This window comes from Rhinopithecus bieti, unplaced genomic scaffold (genome assembly GCF_001698545.2).
Source record: "Rhinopithecus bieti isolate Rb0 unplaced genomic scaffold, ASM169854v2 scaffold_17826, whole genome shotgun sequence".
Classification (NCBI taxonomy): Eukaryota; Metazoa; Chordata; class Mammalia; order Primates; family Cercopithecidae; genus Rhinopithecus; species Rhinopithecus bieti.
In genome coordinates, this window is record NW_016809016.1 from 1,025,795 (window position 1) to 1,047,885 (window position 22,091).

Genomic DNA, 22,091 nt, shown 5'->3' on the forward strand with positions numbered 1-22,091 from the left:
AAAAAAAAAAAAAAAAAAAAAAAAGAAGAGGCGAAAGACCACACTGCAAAGCAGTAAGACAAGGTATTTAAAAAAAAAAAAAAAAAAGACAGGGTCTTGCCATGTTGGCCAGCTTGGGGTCAAGTGATCTACCTGCCTTGGCCTCTGAAAGTGCTGGGATTATAGGCACAAGCTACCACATCCAGCCAAACAAGACATTTGTATTGGGGTCTTAGAAATTAAAATTTGGGGCCAGGCGCAGTGGCTCACGCCTGTAATCCTAGCACTTTGGGAGGCCGAGGCGGGCGGATCACGAGGTCAGGAGATCGAGACCATCCGGGCTAACATGGTGAAACCCCGTCTCTACTAAAAATACAAAAAATTAGCCAGGCCTGGTGGCGGGCGCCTGTAGTCCCAACTACTCAGGAGGCTGAGGCAGGAGAATGGCGTGAACCCAGGAGGTGGAGCTCGCAGTAAGCCGAGATCACACCACTGCACTCCAGCCTGGGTGACAGAGCAAGACTCCGTCTCAAAAAAAAAAAAAAAAAAAAAGAAATTACAATTTGGGAGACACAGATTCACCTAGAAGCCAAATGGGGTTCTGAAAAGAAGGAGAGAAGCAGAGGTTTTTAAAAGAAAGCAGAGGGTTAATAAACAAGTTGTTTTGAAAGAATTGTCATTGGTGGAGGTGGCTGGCTTAGTACACGAATTCATAGTTGATTGGTTGCCGCTGTTCAGGAGTTGTAGCACTGGTGAAATTCAGTTTTCCAGGATGTAGTGGTTACTGCAGTTTTGGCCCAGTTCAAAGCTTCAAGGCAAGTTCATATTTTTCGTTTTTGTGTTTTGCAAGTTGCAGGTTGTGCAGGCAGTCCTTCTTAGAATGGCTTCGCAACTCCATTTTAGAGCTCTGAACCAAAGTTACACCACTTTTCACATTTCCCTCTTTTGATCAAGATCTGAGGCAGCATAGCTGGTTGGCTGGTTGGCCATAGACTAGTTATCTGTTTCCCTTAGAGCTAGAAAAACACTTGTGTCTAGAGTGTCATGTCCCACAAAGAGCGGTTGTCAAGTCGGTGCACATCCAAGCTTCCAAGATTGGTCAAATTTGAGTAACAGGGGGTCTGTTTTAACAAGGAGGCCTGCATTAGTTTATAGCAGTTAGCTGTGTATCAGGAGAGGCATACATTTGGTTAACCATGTCTAAATGTTGTGACATCATGATTTTAACATCTTGGATACAATGGGACATACAGCTGCTCAGGTCCTGGGTCCCTTGACTGTGGCTTGCAGAATAGCAGAATAACAGAACAGCTTTTGGATCCTGCTAAAAAGTGCTAAAAAAATACACTGAAAATCAACTGATAAAAGATGGATTAATAGGAGAAAAGGCATACAAGTTTTATTAATGTGCCTGGCGGGGGGAAGGGAGAAATTACAGAGTGATTATCCCCCAACACCCAATGGGGTATGGATGTTTATATACCCTTTTTCATAGGCGAATAAGGAGATGGGGAATGTGTATAATTCTTTTGAGGAGCAGTAAATTATTATCAGGAGGAATAAAAGGACTAGGGAGACAGAAATTAACTTGTAAATGATTCTCTTTGGAATCTGAATGAGCCTGAAGGGCAGGCCTTATGAAGAGGTCCATCCATGTGTGGCTCAGTCTTCATCTCTTTGATAGATAATGAGATTTGAAGGACAGAATAGAATGCAACTGTGTTTCTTTTAGTAAGAAGCTTTCTTAGTCAGGCAGGGAAATTCCAGAGGGACATTCCTTGGTTGAGACAAGAATAAGACAAGGTTAGAGGGACCTTGACTCTCAGGCTTGTTTCTCAGGCCTTTCCATTTTCAAAAGCACCCAGCATGCCCAAGTACCATCATTTTCTGTGCTTCAGTATTCTTTAGTCTGACATTTCCCTAGAAGTTTCACAAACGAAATAGTGAGTTGGCTATGAAGAGAAAAATCAAGTTAAATAGAATAGAATTTTGGCTGGGCATGAAGGCTCACACCTGTAATCCCAGCAGTTTGGGAGGCCGAGGCAGGAGGATCCCTTGAGGTCAGGAGTTCGAGACCAGCCTGACCAACATGATGAAACCCCATCTCTACTAAAAATACAAAAATTACCTGGGCGTGGTGGCGTGTGCCTGTAATCCCAGCTACTCAGGAGGCTGAGGCAGGCTGAGCAGTGAGCCAAGATCGTACCATTGTACTCCAGCCTGGGCAACAGAGCAAGATTCCATCTTAAAAACATAATTAGCCGAGTGTAGTGGCAAGCACCAGTAGTCTTGGCTACTTGGGAGGCTGAGGCAGGAGAATCGCTTGAACCTGGCAGGTGGAGGTTGCAGTGAGCCGAGATCGCATTATTGCACTCCAGCCTGGGCAACAAGAGTGAAACGCTATCTCAAAAACAAACAAACAAACAAATAAATAAATAAATAAAAATAGAGATGGGGATTTCACCATGTTGCCCAGGCTGGTTTCGAACTCCTGGGCTCAAGGGATATTCCCACCTCAGCCTCCCAAAGTGCTGGGATTATAGGCGCCAGTCATCGCACCCAGCCTAGCCCTTTTAATTGCACATGAAGAAAAACATGTTTTGTGAGATAAAAGCATCTCCAGGTTGGCTACTGTAATTCCAGATTACTTTTACTGATATTGGTTCACTAAGAAAGAAATTTATAAGACGAAAGACTGTCACTTTTGTACATAAAACCAGCAGGGGTTCCGGAAGGGGGTGACTCGGCACCTATATGCTTAGAAGTAAAAGTCCCCATAGGTTCTCACTAAAAAGGGAAAACCCCTTTTTGGACAGCTGGCAACCAAGGACATTGGAAAAAGAACCTCAACCAAGGTAGGGAGTTAGGGAATGAGACAACTCATCAACAGGCTCCGTGGCCATGGGAGGCGCGTAGAACACAAGCGGTTCCTCCTGCAGAAACTGTGCTTGAATCTGTGGCCGCCCCAGAACAAAGAAGAGAGTTGCTTCTTTGTCCCACTCAATTCTGACACCATTTAATGTCGTCCGAGGGGCAAAAGACCACAATGCAAAGCTGCAAGACAAGGTGTTTTTATTGAGGTCTTAGAAATTGCAATTTGGGAGACAGATTCAGCTAGAAGCCACTTGTGTTCTGAAGAGAGAGGGTAGAGGAGGGGGTTTTTTAAAAAAGCTGAGGGTGATTAGACAAGGTGACAAGTTGTTTTGAAAGAGGCGATTGGCTTAGTACAAAAATCCATAGTTTATTGGTTGGTGCTGTTGAGTTGCAGTGCTGGTGAAATTCAACTTTCCAGGATGCAGTGGTCATTGCCATTTGGCCTAATTCAAAGGTTCAAGGTAAGTTCCTGTATTGTTTTTTTTTTTTTTGGAGCTTTTATTTTTTTCAAGTTGCAGGTCATGTAGGGAGTCCTTCTTAGAATGGCATCCTCCCTCCATTTTAGAGCTCTGAACCACAGTGATGTCATTTATTTTATTTTATTTAATTAATTAATTTTTTTTGAGATGGAGTCTCACTCTGTCGCCTAGGCTGGAGTGCAGTGGTGCAGTCTTGGCTCACTGCAACCTCTGCCTCCCGGGTTCAAGCAATTCTCCTGCCTTAGCCTCCTGAGTAGCTGGAATTACAGGTGCACACCACCACGCCTGGCTAATTTTTGTACTTTTAGTAGAGTCGGGGTTCACCTTCATCATGTTGGTCAGGCTGGTCTCGAACTCCTGACCTGAGGTGATCTGCCCACCTCGGCTTCCCAAAGTGCTAGGATTACAGGCATGAGCCACTACACCCGACTCTGAGTGATGTCATTTTGTGTATCATGTTTCATACTAGCTTAATATGTGGAAGAATTGCCCCCCCCACTGCCACATCTGCTATCAGAAGTGTGAGAGTACACTAGGAGAAACCTTGGGAAGTGCTGCGATTACAAATGTGAGCCACCATGCCCAGTCTAATGTGTTTTTGTAACTCCAAATCATCTCTGAAACAAGATAAAGAATAGATTTTAAAATGTTTAAAAAAGACATGCTGATGGGCATGGTGGCTCATGCCTGTGATATGGTTTGGCTGTGTCTCCACAAAAGTCTCACTTTGAATTGTAATAACTGCCATGTGTTAAGGGTAGGGCCAGGTGGAGATACTTGAGTCATGGGAGCGATTTCCCCCATACTATTCTTATGGTAGTGAATAAGTTTCATGAGCTCTGATAGTTTTATAAATGGGAGTTTTCCTGCACAAGGTCTCTTGCCTGCCGCCATGTAAGACATGACTTTGCTTCTCATTTGCCTTCCACCATGATTGTGAGGACTCCTCGGCCATGTGGGAATGTGAGTCAGTTAAGCCTCTTTCCTTTGTAAATTACCCAGTCTTAGGTATCTTTATTAGCAGCACGAGAACAGACTAATACACTCCTATAATCCCAGCATTTTGGGAGGCGAAAATGGGCAGATTGCTTGGGCCCAGGAGTTCAAGACCAGCCTGGGCAACATGGAGAAACCATCTCTACTAAAAATACAAAAATTAGCTGGGCATGGTGGTGCATGCCTGTGGTCTCAGCTACTCGGAGGCTGAGGCAGGAGAATCGCTTGAACCCAGGAGGCAGAGGTTGCAGGAAGCCAAGATTGTGCCATTGCACTCCAGCCTGGGCGATAGAAGGGGACTCTGTCTCAAAAAACAAAAAACAATAACAAAAAAATTAGCTGGACATGATGGAGCATGTCTGTAATCCCAGCTATTCGGGAGGCTGAGGTGGGAGGATCACTTGAGCCTGGGAGGTCAAGGCTGCAGTGAGCTGTGATCATGCCACTGCACTCCAGCTTGGGTGACAGAGTGAGACCCTGTCTAAATAAATAAATAGGAAAAATTTTTTAAAAAGATAGGGTATTTAGTGACGATCACTGAAGGACTTTCATCAAAAGTAATTGATGTGCCAGTTTTTTGACACCTTTATTCATAAGTCAGTATAATATTTGTCAGTTTGAATGTTACATACGTGGTAAAATAGATTATGAAAAGTATATTTACAATAAGAACATTATTTTATATAACGGACTCACCAAATATGCAACCTCTTACAACAATAACACAGTGGACTCAACTCTATCCTTTGAATGGACCAATTTCATGATTCTCCTAAAAACTTTTGAGTTGAGTATAGTTTCTTGTTGCTTCTTTCTGTGATCTGGTGCTTAAGAATCAATCCCTGGAAACCAGCCAGTGGGACCTCTCCAGAATTAAGATGGAACCAGACCTCTCCAGAATTAAGAAGAGACAGCCATAGAAGAAAGGACACAAACCCAAAAGTCTCAAGCGCTGTGCCATATGCTTGATTTCAGAGCATTCAGGCACTCAAGGTCAAGTGTGGGGCCATATATATATATGTCCTGTCATCTCAGATGCCACAGCAGCTACAGTTAGCAGGATATCGGAGAGAGGAGGCGTATCGCGGAGGAATGAATCACTCCCAACAATTATGTGAGTATTTCTAAAAATTCAATACCACGGATTCTTGAAAATACAAGTTTCCAGACAGAAGCTATACAGCTAGCCATGAACTGAAGTGCATGTGCGGTATCAAGGAGGGGGAGCTGTGCTTAGGAAACCACACACGTGTTACTTATCTCTAATTTTAAAATAGTTCTTTCTCTTGTTGGGTATGCAAGTGAGCAATGGAGAAAGTGGTGCATCTGCAATACCTGAAATTAACAATAAAAAAGGAAAAAATACAATTAAAAGTCATCACAGGAGGATGGATTTGAGTCAGTTTAAAAATGGCTGAGATTAGAGGGTGGATCATAGATGCCCCTCTTCCCCATTAAGTAAAGAAGCAGAATATGTAAGAGAGAGCATGATGGGCTAACAGACTGGGGTGATGGGAGAGCTCCGAAGTAATTAGCAGATTCTAAGGACGGAATGGAGGCATGTTGTGAATTTTTCTAGCTTATAGAGTAAGCTGACCACTCACCGGCTGGTGCTAAGGATTTCAATGCTTCCAGAAGATGTGGGCTAGAGAACTTTATTAGGCATCGGAGGGGTTCTTCCCTCTCAGCCAAGATGCTCCCATTTAAATCACTTTTGAATTTCGTTTCAAGCTGTCAACAAACATATTTATAAATGACTATTAAACGTATTGTACAAATACGAATGCTAAAATATAATGAAATCAGAATAACATTTCATTAATTCTTGTCATGAAGAAATAAAGGATTTAACAGGGGTGGGAACCATTTAATCTGCTAACTGCAAACACAGAGGGCAGGTCAGGCATGGTGGCTCATGCTTGTAATCTCAGCACTTTGGGAGACCGAGGTGGGCGGATGACCTGAGGTCAGGAGTTTGATACCAACCTGGCCAACATGGTGAAACCCTGTCTCTACTAAAAATACAAAAATTAGCCAGGCATGGTGGTGGGTGCCTGTAATTCCAGCTACTCGGAGGCTGAGGCATGAGAATTGCTTGAACCTAGGAGTCGGAGGCTGCAGTGAGCCGTAGATGGTGCCACTGCACTCCAGCCTGGGCGACAGAGTGAAACTCCATCTCAGAAAAAACAAAACAAAACAAAACATAGAGGGCAACTGGTATATCAAACAACATTCAAGGCAAAATGCCAGCATGCACAGTGCCTGCCACATGGGAGATGCTGACTGTCAGTTCCACCCTCAGGTGCCCTTTACAGTTTGCATTCTTAATGGAAAATTAATGCTCTCTTTTGCAATCTGTAACTTCAATGTAAAAATACCACATTTTTTTTGAGACACACAGAGATTTCTTTCTTTCTTTCTTTTTTGAGAGTCTCATTTTGTTGCCCAAGGTGGAGTGGCACAAACATGGCTTACTGCAGCCTCGACCTCCCTGGCTCAAGCCATTCTCCTGCCTCAGCACAAGTAGCTGGGACTACAGCCACATGCCACCACGCCTTGTATTTTTGAATTTTTGTAGAGACAGGGTTTCGCTATGTTGCCCAGGCTGGTCTCGATCTCCTGGGTTCAAGGGATCCGCCTGCCTCCGCCTCCCAAAGTGCTGGGATTATAGGTGTGAGCCACTGTGCCCAGCTGAGATTTCTTTTTAACTTCTAATTATGGGATATTTTAAACACATACAAAAGTAAGGAGCATGGTATTAGCCCCATGTGCACATCACCCAGGTAAAATAATTATCAACTTGTGGCTGAGCGCGGTGGCTCAATCCTGTAATCCCAGCACCTTGGGAAGCCGAGGCAGGCGGATCACCAGAGGCTAGGAGTTTGAGACCAGCCTGGCCAACAAGGTGAAACCCCGTGTCTACTAAAAATACACAAAAAAAATTAGCCAGGTGTGGTGGCGGGCACCTGTAATCCCAGCTACTCGGGAGGCTGAGGCAGGAGAATTGCTTGAACCTGGGAGGCAGAGGTTGCAGTGAGCCAAGATCATTGTGCCACTGCACTCCAGCCTGGGTGACAGAGCGAGACTCCGTCTTCAAAAAAAAAAAAAAAAAAGAAGTGAACCCCAATACTATTACCATATCATCTGATATCATCAAATATCCATGAAATTCTAAATTTCAGTTTTTTTTTAAAGTGATCATTACATTTCAGAGGCAATATAGTAAACTATGTGGTGGATGAGTAATGTCTGCGACTAACTCAAATGGTTCAAGTAAATGCACCAAACTGTTAACTGGTGAACTGAAGCCAAGAAAAATGGATGTTCACTGGAATATTCTTGCAAGTTTTCTGAAGATTTGACCCTTTTTGTTGAGATGGAGTCTTGCTCTGTTGTCCAGGCTGGAGTACAGTGGTGTTATCTCGGCTTACTGCAACCTCTGCCTCCCGGGTTCAAGCTATTCTCTTGCTTCTGCCTCCAGAGTAGCTGGGACTACAGGTGTGTGCCACCATGCCTGGCTAATTTTTGTATTTTTGGTAGAGATGGAGTTTCACCATATTGGCCAGACTGGTCTTGAACTCCTGGCCTCAGGTGATCTGCCCGCCTCAGCCTCCCAAAGAGCCACCGCGCCTGGCCAGATTTGACATTTTTGAAAATAGAAAAGGTAGGAAAAAATTAGTAGAAGCTACGAATAAATGTGTACCTTGACATACAGAATAGTGCCATTCTGAGATGTGTCTAAAGGAAAGTTTAGAAAGCACATTTTCTGCATGTTAGACGTGTGGCTCTCATGCTTGCGTGTGCAGACTCAGCTGGAGGGCTTGTGAAAACAGAATGCAGGCTCCCACCTCCCCTAGTCCAGTAGGACTAGGGTAGGGTCAAGAATTGGCATTTCCTCCCCCTTCCCAAGTGATGCTGATACTACTAATCCAGGGACTACGCTTCGAGAACCACTGTTGTAGTTTATCGCCTGTTTAAAGGAACTAGTGTAAAGCCTGCCATTAAGGGACCCAACTTGAAAGGTGTCAATCCATTTTTCCCACTAAAACTAAATCATATCAAACAGGCTTTGGGCCTAAGTGAGCAGATCAATGGCAGATTTAAAGTGTGGCCTGTAGCTATAGAAAGGCTAAAGAGAAAAAAATTTATTGGAAGGTTGCGGGCAGTAAGGTGTTTTGAGTATGAGCATGGACCTAAATTAGAGTGATCACAATATTAGCCTCAAGTTCTCCTAGTGGTGGCAGTGGGTTTGCATTAAACACCTGTAGCCCCTGCCCTGGCCTTCCTGGTGGGCAGCAGCACATGTCTGGAAGGCACACTTCTGGAACAAGTCACATTTGTGGTACTGCCTAGGTTACTGGCTTTTCTCCATGTGATGCCGGCTGGAATATGTAATGACTTATCTATTCTTTCTTTTATTCAGCAAGTATTTATGAGTGCCTATTATGTGCCAAATACTGTCCTAGGTTGTGGATGGGCTAGAATGGTATAATCTACATTTTTTTCCCCCTCAAATATACAAATTACTCCCAGTTATGCATAACTGCATTAATATGTAAGATGAGACGAAAAGGCAAATTCATAATTTCTTTCTTTTTTTCTTTTTTGAGATGGAGTCTCGCTCTGTCGCCCAGGCTGGAGTGCAATGGTGTGATCTTGGCTCACTGCAACCTCCGCCTCCTGGGTTCAAGTGATTCTCCTGCCTCAGCCTCCTGAGTACCTGGGATTACAGGTGTGTGCCACCATATCCAGATATTTTTTGTATTTTTAGTAGAGACGGGGTTTTACCATATTGGCCAGGCTGGTCTCGAACTCCTGACCTCAGGTGATCTGCCTGCCTTGGCCTCCCAAAGTGCTGGGATTACAAGTGTGAGCCACTGTGCCTGGCCCAAATTCATAATTTCTAAAAGTCTCCTTTGCTAACACAGGAACTTACAAATACAATAAAGAGGTTTATTTAATTCATAAATTAATTACATGAAATTTAAGTGACAAATGAAAAAGGAACAGTTTTTTAGGTTTGTCTTCCACTTAAGGTTTTTGTTCTTTTTAAAAAATGTTGACATCTTGTAGTTAATATTTATTACGACGTCTTACCTTATATTGTGCAAATTCTAGTTGTGGTTGAGAATAATCTCCAAATGTTTCTTGAGTTATTCGTTGGACTCTCTCTTTTTCTACTTTGTTTTCATGTATGATCCTTGAATCCACTATAGGTGGAAGATTTCAAATAAAACAGCCATTAGGAATATATTTCCTCCTTAAATTATTCTCCTTTCATTCCTAACCCTTCAAATTGTTTGTATAATTTTAAAATAATATTTACTGCTGCTTCTCTTGGCTGTAATAATTTCTTGTGTGTATATATATATACACATATCTAGTAGATATACATGTATCTACCTATATATCCACGGCACCCAGCCTATATATGTATTTTTTTTTAAGAGATGGGGTCTTGGCCGGGCACGGTGGCTTATGCCTGTAATCCCAGCACTTTGGGAGGCCGAGGTGGGAGGATCATTTGAGGTCAGGAGTTCGAGACCAGCCTGGCCAACATGGTGAAATCCCATCTTTACTAAAAATACAAAAATTAGCCGGGTGTGGTAGCAGGCACCTGTAATCCTAGCTAGTTGGGAGGCTGAGGCAGGAGAATCGCTTGAACCTGGGAAGCAGAGGTTGCAGTGAGCCAAGATCACACCACTGCATTTCAGCTTAGGCAACAGAGTGAGACTCTGTCTTAAAAACAAACAAACAAACAAACAAACAAACAAAAACAACCATAAAGAGACAGGGTCTCACTATGTTGCCCTGTCTGGACTGGATCTCTTGGGCTCCAGCGATCTTCCCACCTTAGCCTCCCAAGTAGCCAGGACCGCAGATGCATACCATTGTTCCTAGCCTCACCTATATATTTTTAAAACTGGAATTGTAAGAGACACACAATTTTATATCCTGCTTTCTTTACCTAAAATGAGATCAACAGCAGTTCCTATGACACTGGAAAATCATAGAAGTGTTTAGTTTATAACAGTGGCACATTTCATTGCCAAATCTCTACTAAGAGATAGGAAAGTTTTCATTTTTTTATGAATTTATATTTTACCCCACCACTTTTGTAAATTTACTTTAGTAGTTGTATGCTCTGTTCTCTTGGGTTTTCTGGTGAGAGACTTCAGACATCTGGGAGTAGCAATACAGTCATGATTCTGATTGTTCTAGAAGTTTATCCAGTGCAGTAAGAGCATGGGCTCCAGATCCAGACATACCCGGATTTCACTCCTGGTTTTGCCACTCCTTAGCTGTGTGACTTTGCCTAGAGAGTTACCATACCTCCCTGAAACCCAGTTTCCTGATGAATAGTGCTTATTCATGGGACTACTGTGAGGATTAAGGAAAGGCTACATATAGCCTTTGGCCACATCTTAGTGTGGTGCCTGGCACACAAGAAATGCTCAACAACTGTTAGCTAATTTTTGTTTTTGTCATTATTGTTTTGTTGTTTATTGTCATCCTAGTAAATCCTAAAGGAGACCTATGGTAGATTAGCTTTCCTCCAATAGATATTTCATTTTCAATTTTTCTGAAAACAATGAAAGTTGTGAATTAGGATCCTAGTATACACGTTTTACCAAGTGAAAGAAATCTGTAAGGGAATGATGCGTTTCCAAAATTCAGTTTTATATTAACACACACATACTATTTATATCCAGTCCAAGGCTTCTTTCCTGTAGAGGTGTTGTAGAGTTGTGAGTTTCAAAGGTCTAGGGAAAAAAAAAGTGAGTATTTTACTAATTTTGACATCTTGATATACACGTATTAATTTTTTTTTAGTATATTAAAGTATGCCAAACGCTTATTTTTTTCCAACGGAAAGGTCCAAGGCCATATCCTGGCTGAACTAAACAGGACACTGACAAGGAGGCTGCTGAGCCTGCAACTCGACCGTTCTGTTTGAGGAGCTCTGTGCTTTATCATAGAAATGGATCTGGCAAGTGCAAAGCCCAGGGAATCTATGGAAGCATTTGCACTGTGGTATTTCAGCGTCGTCAGTGCTGAATCTTCATAACCCTAAAAAACTTACTGAGATTGCTTTTGGAAAAATAACTTTCCTACTGTAAGACTGAATTTCTTGAACCCCTTCTCCTGCCTTCACCCACTGAATCCATTGTTTTTATAGTTTAGTGCTTGACAACGTGGATTTTCCTAAGAATGCCACTGTCTTTGTTTTTTTTTTTTTGAGGCAATATCTCAGTCTGTTGCTCAGGCTGGAGTCAGTGGCATGATCATGGTTCGAGGCAGCCTCAATCTCCCTGGGCTTTGGAGATCCTCCTAACTCAGCCCCCCAGGTAGCTGGGACTAAAGGCATGTGGCACCATGCCTGGCTATTTTTTTTTTTTTTGAGACAGAGTCTTGCTCTGTTGCCCAGGCTGGAGGGCAGAGGTGCGATCTCCACTCACTGCAAGCTCTGCCTCCCAGGTTCACGTCATACTCCTCAGCCTCCCAAGTAGGTGGGACTACAGGTGCCTACCACCATACCCGGCTAATTTTTTTGTATTTTTAGTAGAGACAGGGTTTTGCCATGTTAGCAAGGATGGTCTTGATCTCCTGACCTCGTGATCCGCCCACCTCGGCCTCCCAGAGTACTGGGATTCCAGGCGTGAGCCACTGCGCCCGGCATGCCTGGCTATTATATTTTTTGTAGAGACGGGGTTTCGCCATATTGCCCAAGCTGGTCTTAAACTCCTGGGCTCAAGGGATTTACCCTTCTTAGCCTCCCAAAGAACTAGGGTTACAGGCATGAGCCACCGTGCCTGGCCACTACTGTCATATTATAGCAGAACAGTTTATATCAATTTGGTGAGAGGGTAGTAGGTAGGAGAGGATGGCTAGAGAAGAAAATCATGATCTAACTTTAAAAAACATATATATTATTTATCTTTTATTTTGTAGAGATGGGGTCTCCCTATGTTGCCCAGACTCGTCTCGAACTCCTGGGCTCAAGCATTTGTCCCACCTTGGCCTCCTAAAGTGCTGGGATTATAAGCGTGAACCACTGTGGCTGGCCTCATGGTGTAAGTTCTTAATGTTAATTTTTCCTTAAGGAGGGACTGCTTGCACAGAGCCATCACTTCTTTCTGCTTAGAACAGATGAAAATACAGAACTATAACATCTCTAGTGGCTCAAAGATATACACAGAGCATTAACAATGCACTCACAGGAGTGTCAACACATATGCAGACATTTGCCATGCATAGTTTGAAAAAACACACCCCTGCATCTGTAAGGACACATCTGTATTTGTCATTAGAGGGAACATTACATTCAAATAATTTTAACACATGAACTTTGGGACTTAAAAAACCACTGCTTTTCCCTTTAATTCCAGTGCCTGTATAACCTACTTGACTGATGGGACAAAAAGTTAATTCTTCTTTTCTGTTGTTTGATAGAATAATATATTTAGCTTCAAAAGACAATGTGAAGTTACTCTAAAGAGAAAACAAATTCTAGTGTGATTAGCTGATTTGGAAGCTGAGATCTACAACATAGACTCCAATGACTAATGACTGGAATAAAACACAATACAATTATAAAAAGATGGCTGTGAGGAATTTTTATTTTCCTTTCATGTTCACTAATTGCAAGCTTTCTTCATTTCAGTAATATCTAAAGTGATCTCCTCTTGTCGGAGGTAGATTTTCCCAGTAGCTACTTTTCCCAGTAGCTTCTAACTCCTATGTGAAAGAGAAAATAAAGATTTACCTTTAAAGAGAGTCACTGATTGGCTCACCTGATTATACTGTTTAAAAACAATAGCCTTAAGAGAGTCCAGATACCGACTTCTCAGGTCCATTTTCACAATCTGATGGTGTTTGCTAGCAATTGTCAGCGCCTTGAAATGAAAATTTGCAAGACTATTATTAGGATTACTGTCTCTGTGTTTGTAATATTTGTTGAAGTAAAATGTAAGAGCAGCAATTAGTGAATAGTTTCCCCATAAATGTAAAAAGAAGTCTAGAGAAAAATCTGATAGCCTGTTACTGAGCTTCAAAAACAAAGTGGTTAATACCATTAAGATTCTGATAAATGCAGTCTTTTGTATCATTTTTTAGAAAAGTGATCCTGTTTAAAGTTAGAAGTTACTAATAAATCAAGTTCAGATTTACGAATAAACAATAAATACTCAAAATGTTACTGTTTTTAAATACCAGTCATCTAATACTATAATGATATTGCCATACAAAAATGCAAATATGTATGCTTTAGGACAAATACTGAAGAAAAAAGTGTATACTAAATATAGCTTGTAAGAGTTTCCTGTCATTAGGGGAAAAGAAGACGGAAACAGAATTACTATGATAGGATAAGATGTTTACCCAGATCTAGAGAATAGAGACAAGTATGCCTTAAGATACACAATAGTAATGAGTATTAGGCCACGCGGTGGCTCATGCCTGTAATCCCAGCACTTTGGCAGGCCAAGGCAGGTGGATCACTTGAGGTCAGGAGTTTGAGACCAGCCTGGGCAACATGGTGAAACCCAGTCTCCACTAAAAATAGAAAAGTAAATTAGCCAGGCATAGTGATGAGTGCCTGTAGTCCCAGCTACTTGGGAAGCTGAGGCAGGAGAATCACTTGAACCTGCGGGGAGGAAGGTGCAGTGAGCCAAGATCACCCCACTACACCCAAGCCTGGGTGAGAGAGTGAGACTCCATCTCAGGAAAAATAAACAAACAAACAAAAAAAAACATTAGCCTTTGGGGTAATGTTTAAACTACCTGTGGCAAGGTGTACTCACCTGGCTGTAAGTGGATGAAAGACCACTATGTATCATGGAGGAGAAGACCCCAAATGTAAAGAAGTATTTTAAGGAAATAGAAGTGAGTAGCAGTCTTTGCCATTTCAATAAACCACCAAAAAACTTAAATGACAAGCAATTAGTCACAGGGACCCTAGGGCTCGCCTGGTCACAACAATGGAGTCCTTGGTACTCCACACTGCACCTCCACCCAGCTCTGCTGTGGAGTGACAGGACATGATGCAGCCAGGATGGCAGAGCTGCTCCCCTACAACCAGCTGACGTAGCAGCTCTGGAACCAATTGAAGTGGTTGTGAATGCTAATACTGGCAGCAGCAAGTGCCAGGCCAATTTAGGGAGAACTAACTTTGGGGAAAGATGCTAGGAAGCCTGTGATAGTAAAGGCAGAACCATAAAGAGAAGCAGGCTCTGAACAGATGCTACATCTTATGTGGAAGCAGTCTTTTTGTGTATGGAATGTGGGAGAAATGGTTACAAAGGAAAATAATGTTCATTAATAAGCAAATTATACAATTATGAAAAAGTAATGTGGTACGTTCATTTGTAACAATGTGGAAATGTTATGTTACTTTTTGTTTTTTTTGAGATGGAGTTTCTTTCTCATTGCCCAGGCTGGAGGGCAATGGCGTGATCTGGGCTCACTGTAACCTCCGCCTCCCGGGTTCAAGCCATTCTCCTGCGTCAGCCTCCCAAGTAACTGGGATTACAGGCGCCTGCCACCATGCCTGGCTACTTTTTTTGCATTTTTAGTAGAGACGGGGTTTCGCCATGTTGGCCAGACTGGTCTCAAACTCCTGACCTCAGGTGATCCACCGGCCTCGGCCTCCCAAAGTGCTGGGATTACAGACGTGAGCACCATGCCTGGCCTACCCTGACTTTTATAAGAACTATCTTGTCAAAGGCAATAGCAAACTTTGACAGTAGTTATTTTGAACGAATGGAATAGGGAAAAGGGGTATGAAGCTTTGAAGACTTTTTATCTTTAGAGACTTCTGTATCGGTTGCATTTTTTTATATTAAGCATGCATTATTTCTAGATCAAAAAACAATAAAGTACAGCTCCAATCTAATATCTTACGCCATGTTCCCATCTGCAGATAACAACACTCTTTGTTTCTTATTTTAGGAGAACAAGAATTACATGTGGTTTTCTGTATCTTTTTTTTTTTTTTTAGAGGTAGGGTGTTGCTTTGTCTTGTGGTCACAGCTCACGGCAGCCTCGGACTCATGGGCACAAGCAATCCTCCCACTTCAGCCTCCCAAGTAGCTGGGACCACAGGTGCATGCCACTGCACCTGGCCTGGTATTCTCTATCAAATACTTATTGAGCAATTAAAATCTATATAGACCTTTGAAATATGATAATAAAATATTATAGCTTGTAATAATTTGTTCCATACCTGACCCAGAAGCGGTGTATTGCGCCTCAGCGTGGAGGAGGACTTGAAGGCGTACGGAGTCTGGGAGTAGTATACCACATAGGTAGGTTTGTACTGGTTTGGCTTTGTGTACTGAGTTCCCCAGGCGATTCGAATCCAGATTGCATTCTCCTCAGTTTCTCTGAAGCTGACTGTCACCTTATTTAAAAAAAAAAAAAAAAAAAAAAAGGCTTAATTTTCTAATTAAAATTTCAATGTGGCATCAACTCCAGGTGGTTTTTAGGGGTGAACAATGATGTCCCTATGCTTGTGTATGCGGGTTGAGACCTGGCAGTCTTTTTAGGGGTGAACAATGATGTCCCTATACTCGTGTATGCAGGCTGAGGCCTGGCAGTCTTTTCTGCTTTTCATGAGTATTTTGGGAATCTTTGGGAAAACATTTTGTGATTTTTTAAAAACATCCTTTTCATTTCTTTTTTTTTTTTCCGAGAGTAGGTCTTGCTCTGTTGCTCAGGCTGGAGTGCTGTGGCATGATCATAGCTTGCTCACTGGGCTCAAGTCATAGCCTTGACTTCCTGGGCTCAAGCGATCCCATCTTGCCTCCCTAGTAGCTGAGACCACAGGTACGTGCCATCATGCCTGGCTAATTTTTTTTAAAAAGTTTTGTTGTAGAGGTGATTGCTTTTTCAATAATTTCTTGGACTTGTCCTGAAAACTGTTCTTCCATCTGTAAGAGTTTATAAGGTAAGGCAGCCTTACAAATGAGATACTTGTTTTATAATGAAGACTTCTTACATCTAACCCAGACCTAGCACACACTATAAAGTTTAACAGTAAGATTTCTATGTAATTAGGCTGGGTGTTGTGGCTCAAGCCGTAATCCTAGCACTTTGGGAGGCTGAGGTGGGAGGATCACTTGAGCCCAGGAGTTTGAGACCAACCTGGGCAACACAGTGAAACTCAGTATCTACCAAAAAACAAAACAAAACAAAACAAAACCAGGCAGGCACAGTGGCATGTGCCTATAGTCCCAGCTACTCAAGAGGCTGAGGTGGGAGGATGGCTTGAGCCTGGGAGGTCTTGGCTATAATGAGCCGAGATCATGTCAGTGCATTCTAGCCTGGGCAAGAGTGGGACCGTGTCTCAAAAAAAAAAAAAAAAAAAAAAAAAAAAGATTTCTATGTCATAATGGGCTTGAAAATATACTGTTCCTAATGCTCTTATGCATTTAGCTCAGAAACTAAAAACTCCTCTAAAGGAATGTTATATGGCGAGACCAAAGGAAGTACTACCTTGTATCCAATTTCATGAATAAAATTCAGGCCTTTCCAAACTTTTAAATATGGTTGCCAATTGGTCTGGAATTTAATAGCCTGGATTATCAGCTCCCCTCTGATTCAGCTTCCCTTTAAAGCTTTGAGCCTAGAAAGTAGGGACTTGAGTGAGATGCACTCGGCTTGCCGAAGTCTCTGTTTCCTCCCTCTGAGATCTTGTTCTGGGAAAAGTGGGTTGTTATGGTGGCACTAGCAAATTCTGCCCATTCTTTAGCAGCTTTTCCAAATTCCCTCGGTGCAGGAGACAAGAAAGTTTCCCCAGTCCAGGGTATGGTGGCGTAGAGCCGTCTGACTTTCCTGAGTGAGCAGCACAGAGCTTGGCCCCAGTCACGTGCTCAGTGGGCCTCTACTGGCTTGAATGGAAGATCGTCTTATTTGGAGCAGCTTCTTTGTTTCACATTACAAAAGCAAAAACATCTGTAAAATCAACGGTGCTTCAGGTCTGCACTGACCATTACTGGAACTACTGGCTACATGTGGCTATTTAATGTAAAATCATTAAAGTTAAATAAGATTAAAAATTCAGGCTGGGTGCAGTGGCTCACGCCTGTAATCCCAGCACTTTGGGAGACCGAGGCAGGCAGATCACCTGAGGTTAGGAGTTCAAGACCAGCCTGGCCAACATGGAGAAACTTCATCACTACTAAAAATACAAAAATTAGCTAGGTGTGGTGGCGCACACCTGTAGTCCCTGCTACTCGAGAGGCTGAGGCAGAATAATTGCTTGAACCCAGGAGGCAGCTGCAGTGAGCCGAGATCTTGCCACTGTACTTCAGCCTGGGCAACAGAGTCTCTGTCTCAAGAAAAAAAAAAAAGATTAAAATTTCAGCTGCTCAGTCACACTAGCCTCAAGTGCTCAGCAGCTACATGTGGCTGAACTGAACAATGCCAATACAGAGCATTTCCATCACTGCAGAGAGCTCTGTTGGACTGAGCTCCTCCGGAAAAAGCAGCCTCAGGCCCTGAATGGACAGGAGAGAGGAAAGGGAAGTTTTTATAATATTTACAGTGTGTTTTTGATATGGAGTAGAACAGTATGAACTATTACTAACTGAATTTCTTACAAATAAAAAAAAACTAAGATAGTAGCAAATTTTAAGTGTACAGATGTTATGACACTGAATTTTACATAAAAGATGAATTTTATTCTTACATTTTTTAATGCTCTCTGAAGAATTTTCTTAAATGCATTTTTGAATTGTTTCATATCAAAAAGGTCAACATCTTCACCTGCCAAAGTGAAAAAAAATAAAGAAAAATCAAGAGAGCAACGATGTCTTCAGTAAATACATTTGTAAAGTACCATGAAACTAAGCATTTTGTATAATTCCAGAGTAATAATGATCAAATCAAACAAATGCTGCTAGTACTTCTGACATGGCACCAAGAAATATGTTTCTCATTTTCCATAAGTAATAAATAATCACCTCATTTTTAAAGAAATGAGGAACATACTGATATTCTTTTTTTTTTTTTTGATATGGAGTCTGGCTCTGTCACCCAGGCTGGAGTACAGTGGTACAATCTCAGCTCACTGTAACCTCTGCCTCCTGAGTCCAAGCCAAACTATCAAATACAAATGTACAATTGTAAACAGAAAATATTACCTGGTCCTTTACTCATCTGAAAAACATCCCAAACTTTCTGGTGCTGATGAAACTGCGTATCTGAGAGAGGGAAGAAAGGTTTACTACTAGCATATCATAGAACTTTGAACTAATATGCTTATAGATATTTCTATACTATAAAACTTGGGAAAACAGTAATTCATAAATTGGGTTATACAGATTTGTGTTCAAAATATAAACTTTATATGGATTAAATTTACTTCATATAAATAAAGCAAATCATAATTACTCAATTCAGCCGACTTAGATGATACAGTTGAGTTTTGGTATTTATTCTGTTAGCCCATTTATTCTATTTCTACATAAGCCTGCCCCACAGAATATCACATTAATCTGGCACGACAGGGAATGCTGCGCCCCACAGGACCCACATTTGAGCCAGCTGTTCCTCTGCCTGGAGCCTCTTTTCCTAGCTCCTTACACACCCCACTCCCCACCTCATTCTGCTCTCTACTCAGAGTAGTCCCCACCCTGATCACCCTACCCCAAACGCTCTGCATTAGTTCCCAGTTCCCGTCGGAGGACTCATCACTACCTGATGTCACATTACGTATGTATGTATGTATGTATGTATGTATGTATGTATTATTATTATTATTATTTTTTGAGACAGAGTTTCACTCTTTGTTGCCCAGGCTGGAGTGCAATGGTGCAATCTCAGCTCACTGCAACCTCCACCTCCCAGGTTCAAGTGATTCTCCTGCTTCAGCCTCCCGAGTAGCTGGGATGACACATGCCTGCCACAATGCCCAGCTAATTTTTTGTATTTTTAGTACAGACGGGGTTTCACCATGTTGGCCAGGCTGGTCTCAAACTCCTGACCTCAGGTGATCCACCCGCCTCGGCCTCCCAAAGTGCTGGGATTACAGGCATGAGCCACTGTGCCCAGCCACATTATTTATTTAGATGGTCATTTGTACACTGCCTGTCTTGCCAATTAGACTCTGATGGAAATGAGGGACCTGTTCACTGTTGTAGTCCCGGGTCTAAATTGTGTGGCATAAAGCAAGCACTCAGTATTTGTTTTGTTTTTCNACCTCCCAGGTTCAAGTGATTCTCCTGCTTCAGCCTCCCGAGTAGCTGGGATGACACATGCCTGCCACAATGCCCAGCTAATTTTTTGTATTTTAGTACAGACGGGGTTTCACCATGTTGGCCAGGCTGGTCTCAAACTCCTGACCTCAGGTGATCCACCCGCCTCGGCCTCCCAAAGTGCTGGGATTACAGGCATGAGCCACTGTGCCCAGCCACATTATTTATTTAGATGGTCATTTGTACACTGCCTGTCTTGCCAATTAGACTCTGATGGAAATGAGGGACCTGTTCACTGTTGTAGTCCCGGGTCTAAATTGTGTGGCATAAAGCAAGCACTCAGTATTTGTTTTGTTTTTCTAAGAGACAGGGTCTCACTATGTTAACTGGGCTAGACTTGAATTCGCGGCTCAAGTGATCCTCCTGCCTCAGCCTCCCAGGTGTCCCACACCACCACAACAGGCGTCAGTATATGTTTGATGAACGAATGAATGACTAAGTATATGACAGAAAACACCTTTCAGGAGTTACAAACTTGGAGTATCTTGGAGTAGAAATGGATCTAGGAAGTTAGCAAGTTCAACCATATCCCTTCATCCTTCTGGCTTAAAACTCTCTCTGCTTAAAACTGTCTGTGTCTCTGGACCTCAGACCAGGTTTTCTTTTCTTTTTCTTTCTTTTTTTTTTTTTTGAGACAGAGTCTCCTGGTATCGCCAGGCTGGAGTGCAGTGGTACGATCTTGGCTCACTGCAACCTCTTGGCTCACTGCAACCTCTTGTCTCCTGGGTTCAAGCGATTCTCCTGCCTCAGCCTCCCGAGTAGCAGATTACAGGTACCTGCCACCACGCCTGGCTAATTTTTTGTATTTTTAGTAGAGATGGGGTTTCACCATAGTGGCCAGGCTGGTCTCCCACTTCTGACCTCAGGTGATCCACCTGACTTGGTCTCCTAAAGTGCTGGTGTGAGCCACTGTGTCCAGCCAGGTGCTTAATGAATTTTTGAATGAATGTATGAGAAATGGGAATGGTGTGCATCCACCTTTTATGCCTGAGAGAATCCAACCACTGAAAATGAGATAAACTAAATCAGAGGCAGATGCTCTAAATTCAGCAATAGCATGAATTGGAGCATGCCATGAGTTGGAGCAAAGTATTAAAAAAGATAATTTCTGTTACACTTACAGAAAACAGCTAATACATAATGATTGCAGTTAGTTAATACCAGGCTCTAAGTATTTAACTTGTACTCTTATTTAATCCTCACCATAACCTTATATGATATTATCACTATTATACAGATGGGTCAAATGATAATACTAGAGATGCTGGTATGCCACAGAGATGTTAACCAACTTCCTACAGGGCTCACAGGGAGGCAGTAATGGAGCCATGAAATGAACCCAAGAAATCTGGCCCCAGGGCCTGTGTTCTCAGCCCCTACATTATGCTGCCTTCTGATTAAAAAAACAGACATCTTGAAACAGTACAGACAGGAAAGCGAGACAAAAATCAATGAAGTGGAAGGGAGGAGAGGTGAGAAGCTACACTGTAATAGGAACAAATTTTCAGAAAGTTATTTTCAAATCCTATAGTAATAATACAGATGCTTCTTGCCTTATGATGGGGCTGTGCCTGATAAATCCACCTTGAGGTGAAAATAATTCACCTAACCTTCATACATCTTAGCTTAGCCTAGCCTACTTTATGTGTGCTCAGAGCACTTACAGCCTACAGTTGAGCAAAATCATCCAAGAGTCTTCTATCATAAACTGTTGCATACCTCATGTAATTTACTAAATACTGTATTGAAAGTAAGAAAAGAATGGTCATATGGGAACTCAAAGTATGGTTTTTGTTGAATGTCTGCTGCTTTCATACTAGTTGAACAATTTTAAGTTGAGCTGTTGTAAGTTGGCAACCTGAGTAATACAAAGCCTAACATTTACTTTATGCTAGTTACTATGCTAACAGCTTCTCAGGCTCTACCTCATTTAATCCTAACAAGAATCTTGTGAAGTAGATACTGTACTATTATCTCTGCTTGAAGTTTGAGGCTCAGAAAGGTGATGCAACTTGTCAAAGAACATAGGGCTGAGTGACATACTGGGATTTGAAACAAGGTCTCCTCGACTCTAGAATCTGAGGCCTTATATACAAAATTGCTTCTGGGACAAGTGCAGCGGTTCACCCCTATAATCCCAGCACTTTGGGAGGCTGAGGAAGGAGGAACACTTGAGCCCAGGAGCTGGAGACCAGCCTGGGCAACATGGCAAAACCTCGTGGCAAAAAATACAAAAAATTAGCCACACATGGTGGTGCACTCCTATAGTCCCAGCTACTTGGGAGGCTGAGGTTGGAGGATCACTTGAATCCAGGAGGCAGAGGTCGTGGTGAGCTGAGATGGTGTTAAAGCACTCCAGCCTGGGCGACAAAATTGCCTCTGATGCAACTGATCAGTTAAGTGTAAATACCAATCACTAAAACTTACAAATGATGTCTAACAGGGCAGCGTCATTGAGACTTGCACGCTTTTCCTAAAAGAGAAAACAAATTATTTAGTAACCGTG

General features: G+C 42.3%; 1 protein-coding gene across 2 annotated transcripts in view; it reads right to left on the bottom strand.

The window, feature by feature from the left end:
- Positions 1-812: 812 nt before the first annotated feature.
- CENPN (centromere protein N) overlaps positions 813-22,091 on the bottom strand; it is a 28,252-nt gene continuing 6,973 nt past the window's right edge. Inside the window, exons 3-11 of one of the 2 annotated variants that reach the window (XM_017888216.1) lie at positions 22,013-22,058; positions 18,473-18,532; positions 18,019-18,095; positions 15,553-15,729; positions 13,124-13,225; positions 11,029-11,092; positions 9,426-9,538; positions 5,933-6,059; positions 813-1,313 (exon numbers count right to left, since the gene is read on the bottom strand). In XM_017888216.1, the coding sequence (XP_017743705.1) occupies positions 1,237-1,313; positions 5,933-6,059; positions 9,426-9,538; positions 11,029-11,092; positions 13,124-13,225; positions 15,553-15,729; positions 18,019-18,095; positions 18,473-18,532; positions 22,013-22,058 (843 nt within the window). In that variant the 3' untranslated portion in view covers positions 813-1,236. Of the gene's footprint in view, positions 1,314-4,900; positions 5,664-5,932; positions 6,060-9,425; positions 9,539-11,028; positions 11,093-13,123; positions 13,226-15,552; positions 15,730-18,018; positions 18,096-18,472; positions 18,533-22,012; positions 22,059-22,091 lie in introns of those variants that run through there. The other variant, XM_017888215.1, reaches the window with a different exon arrangement.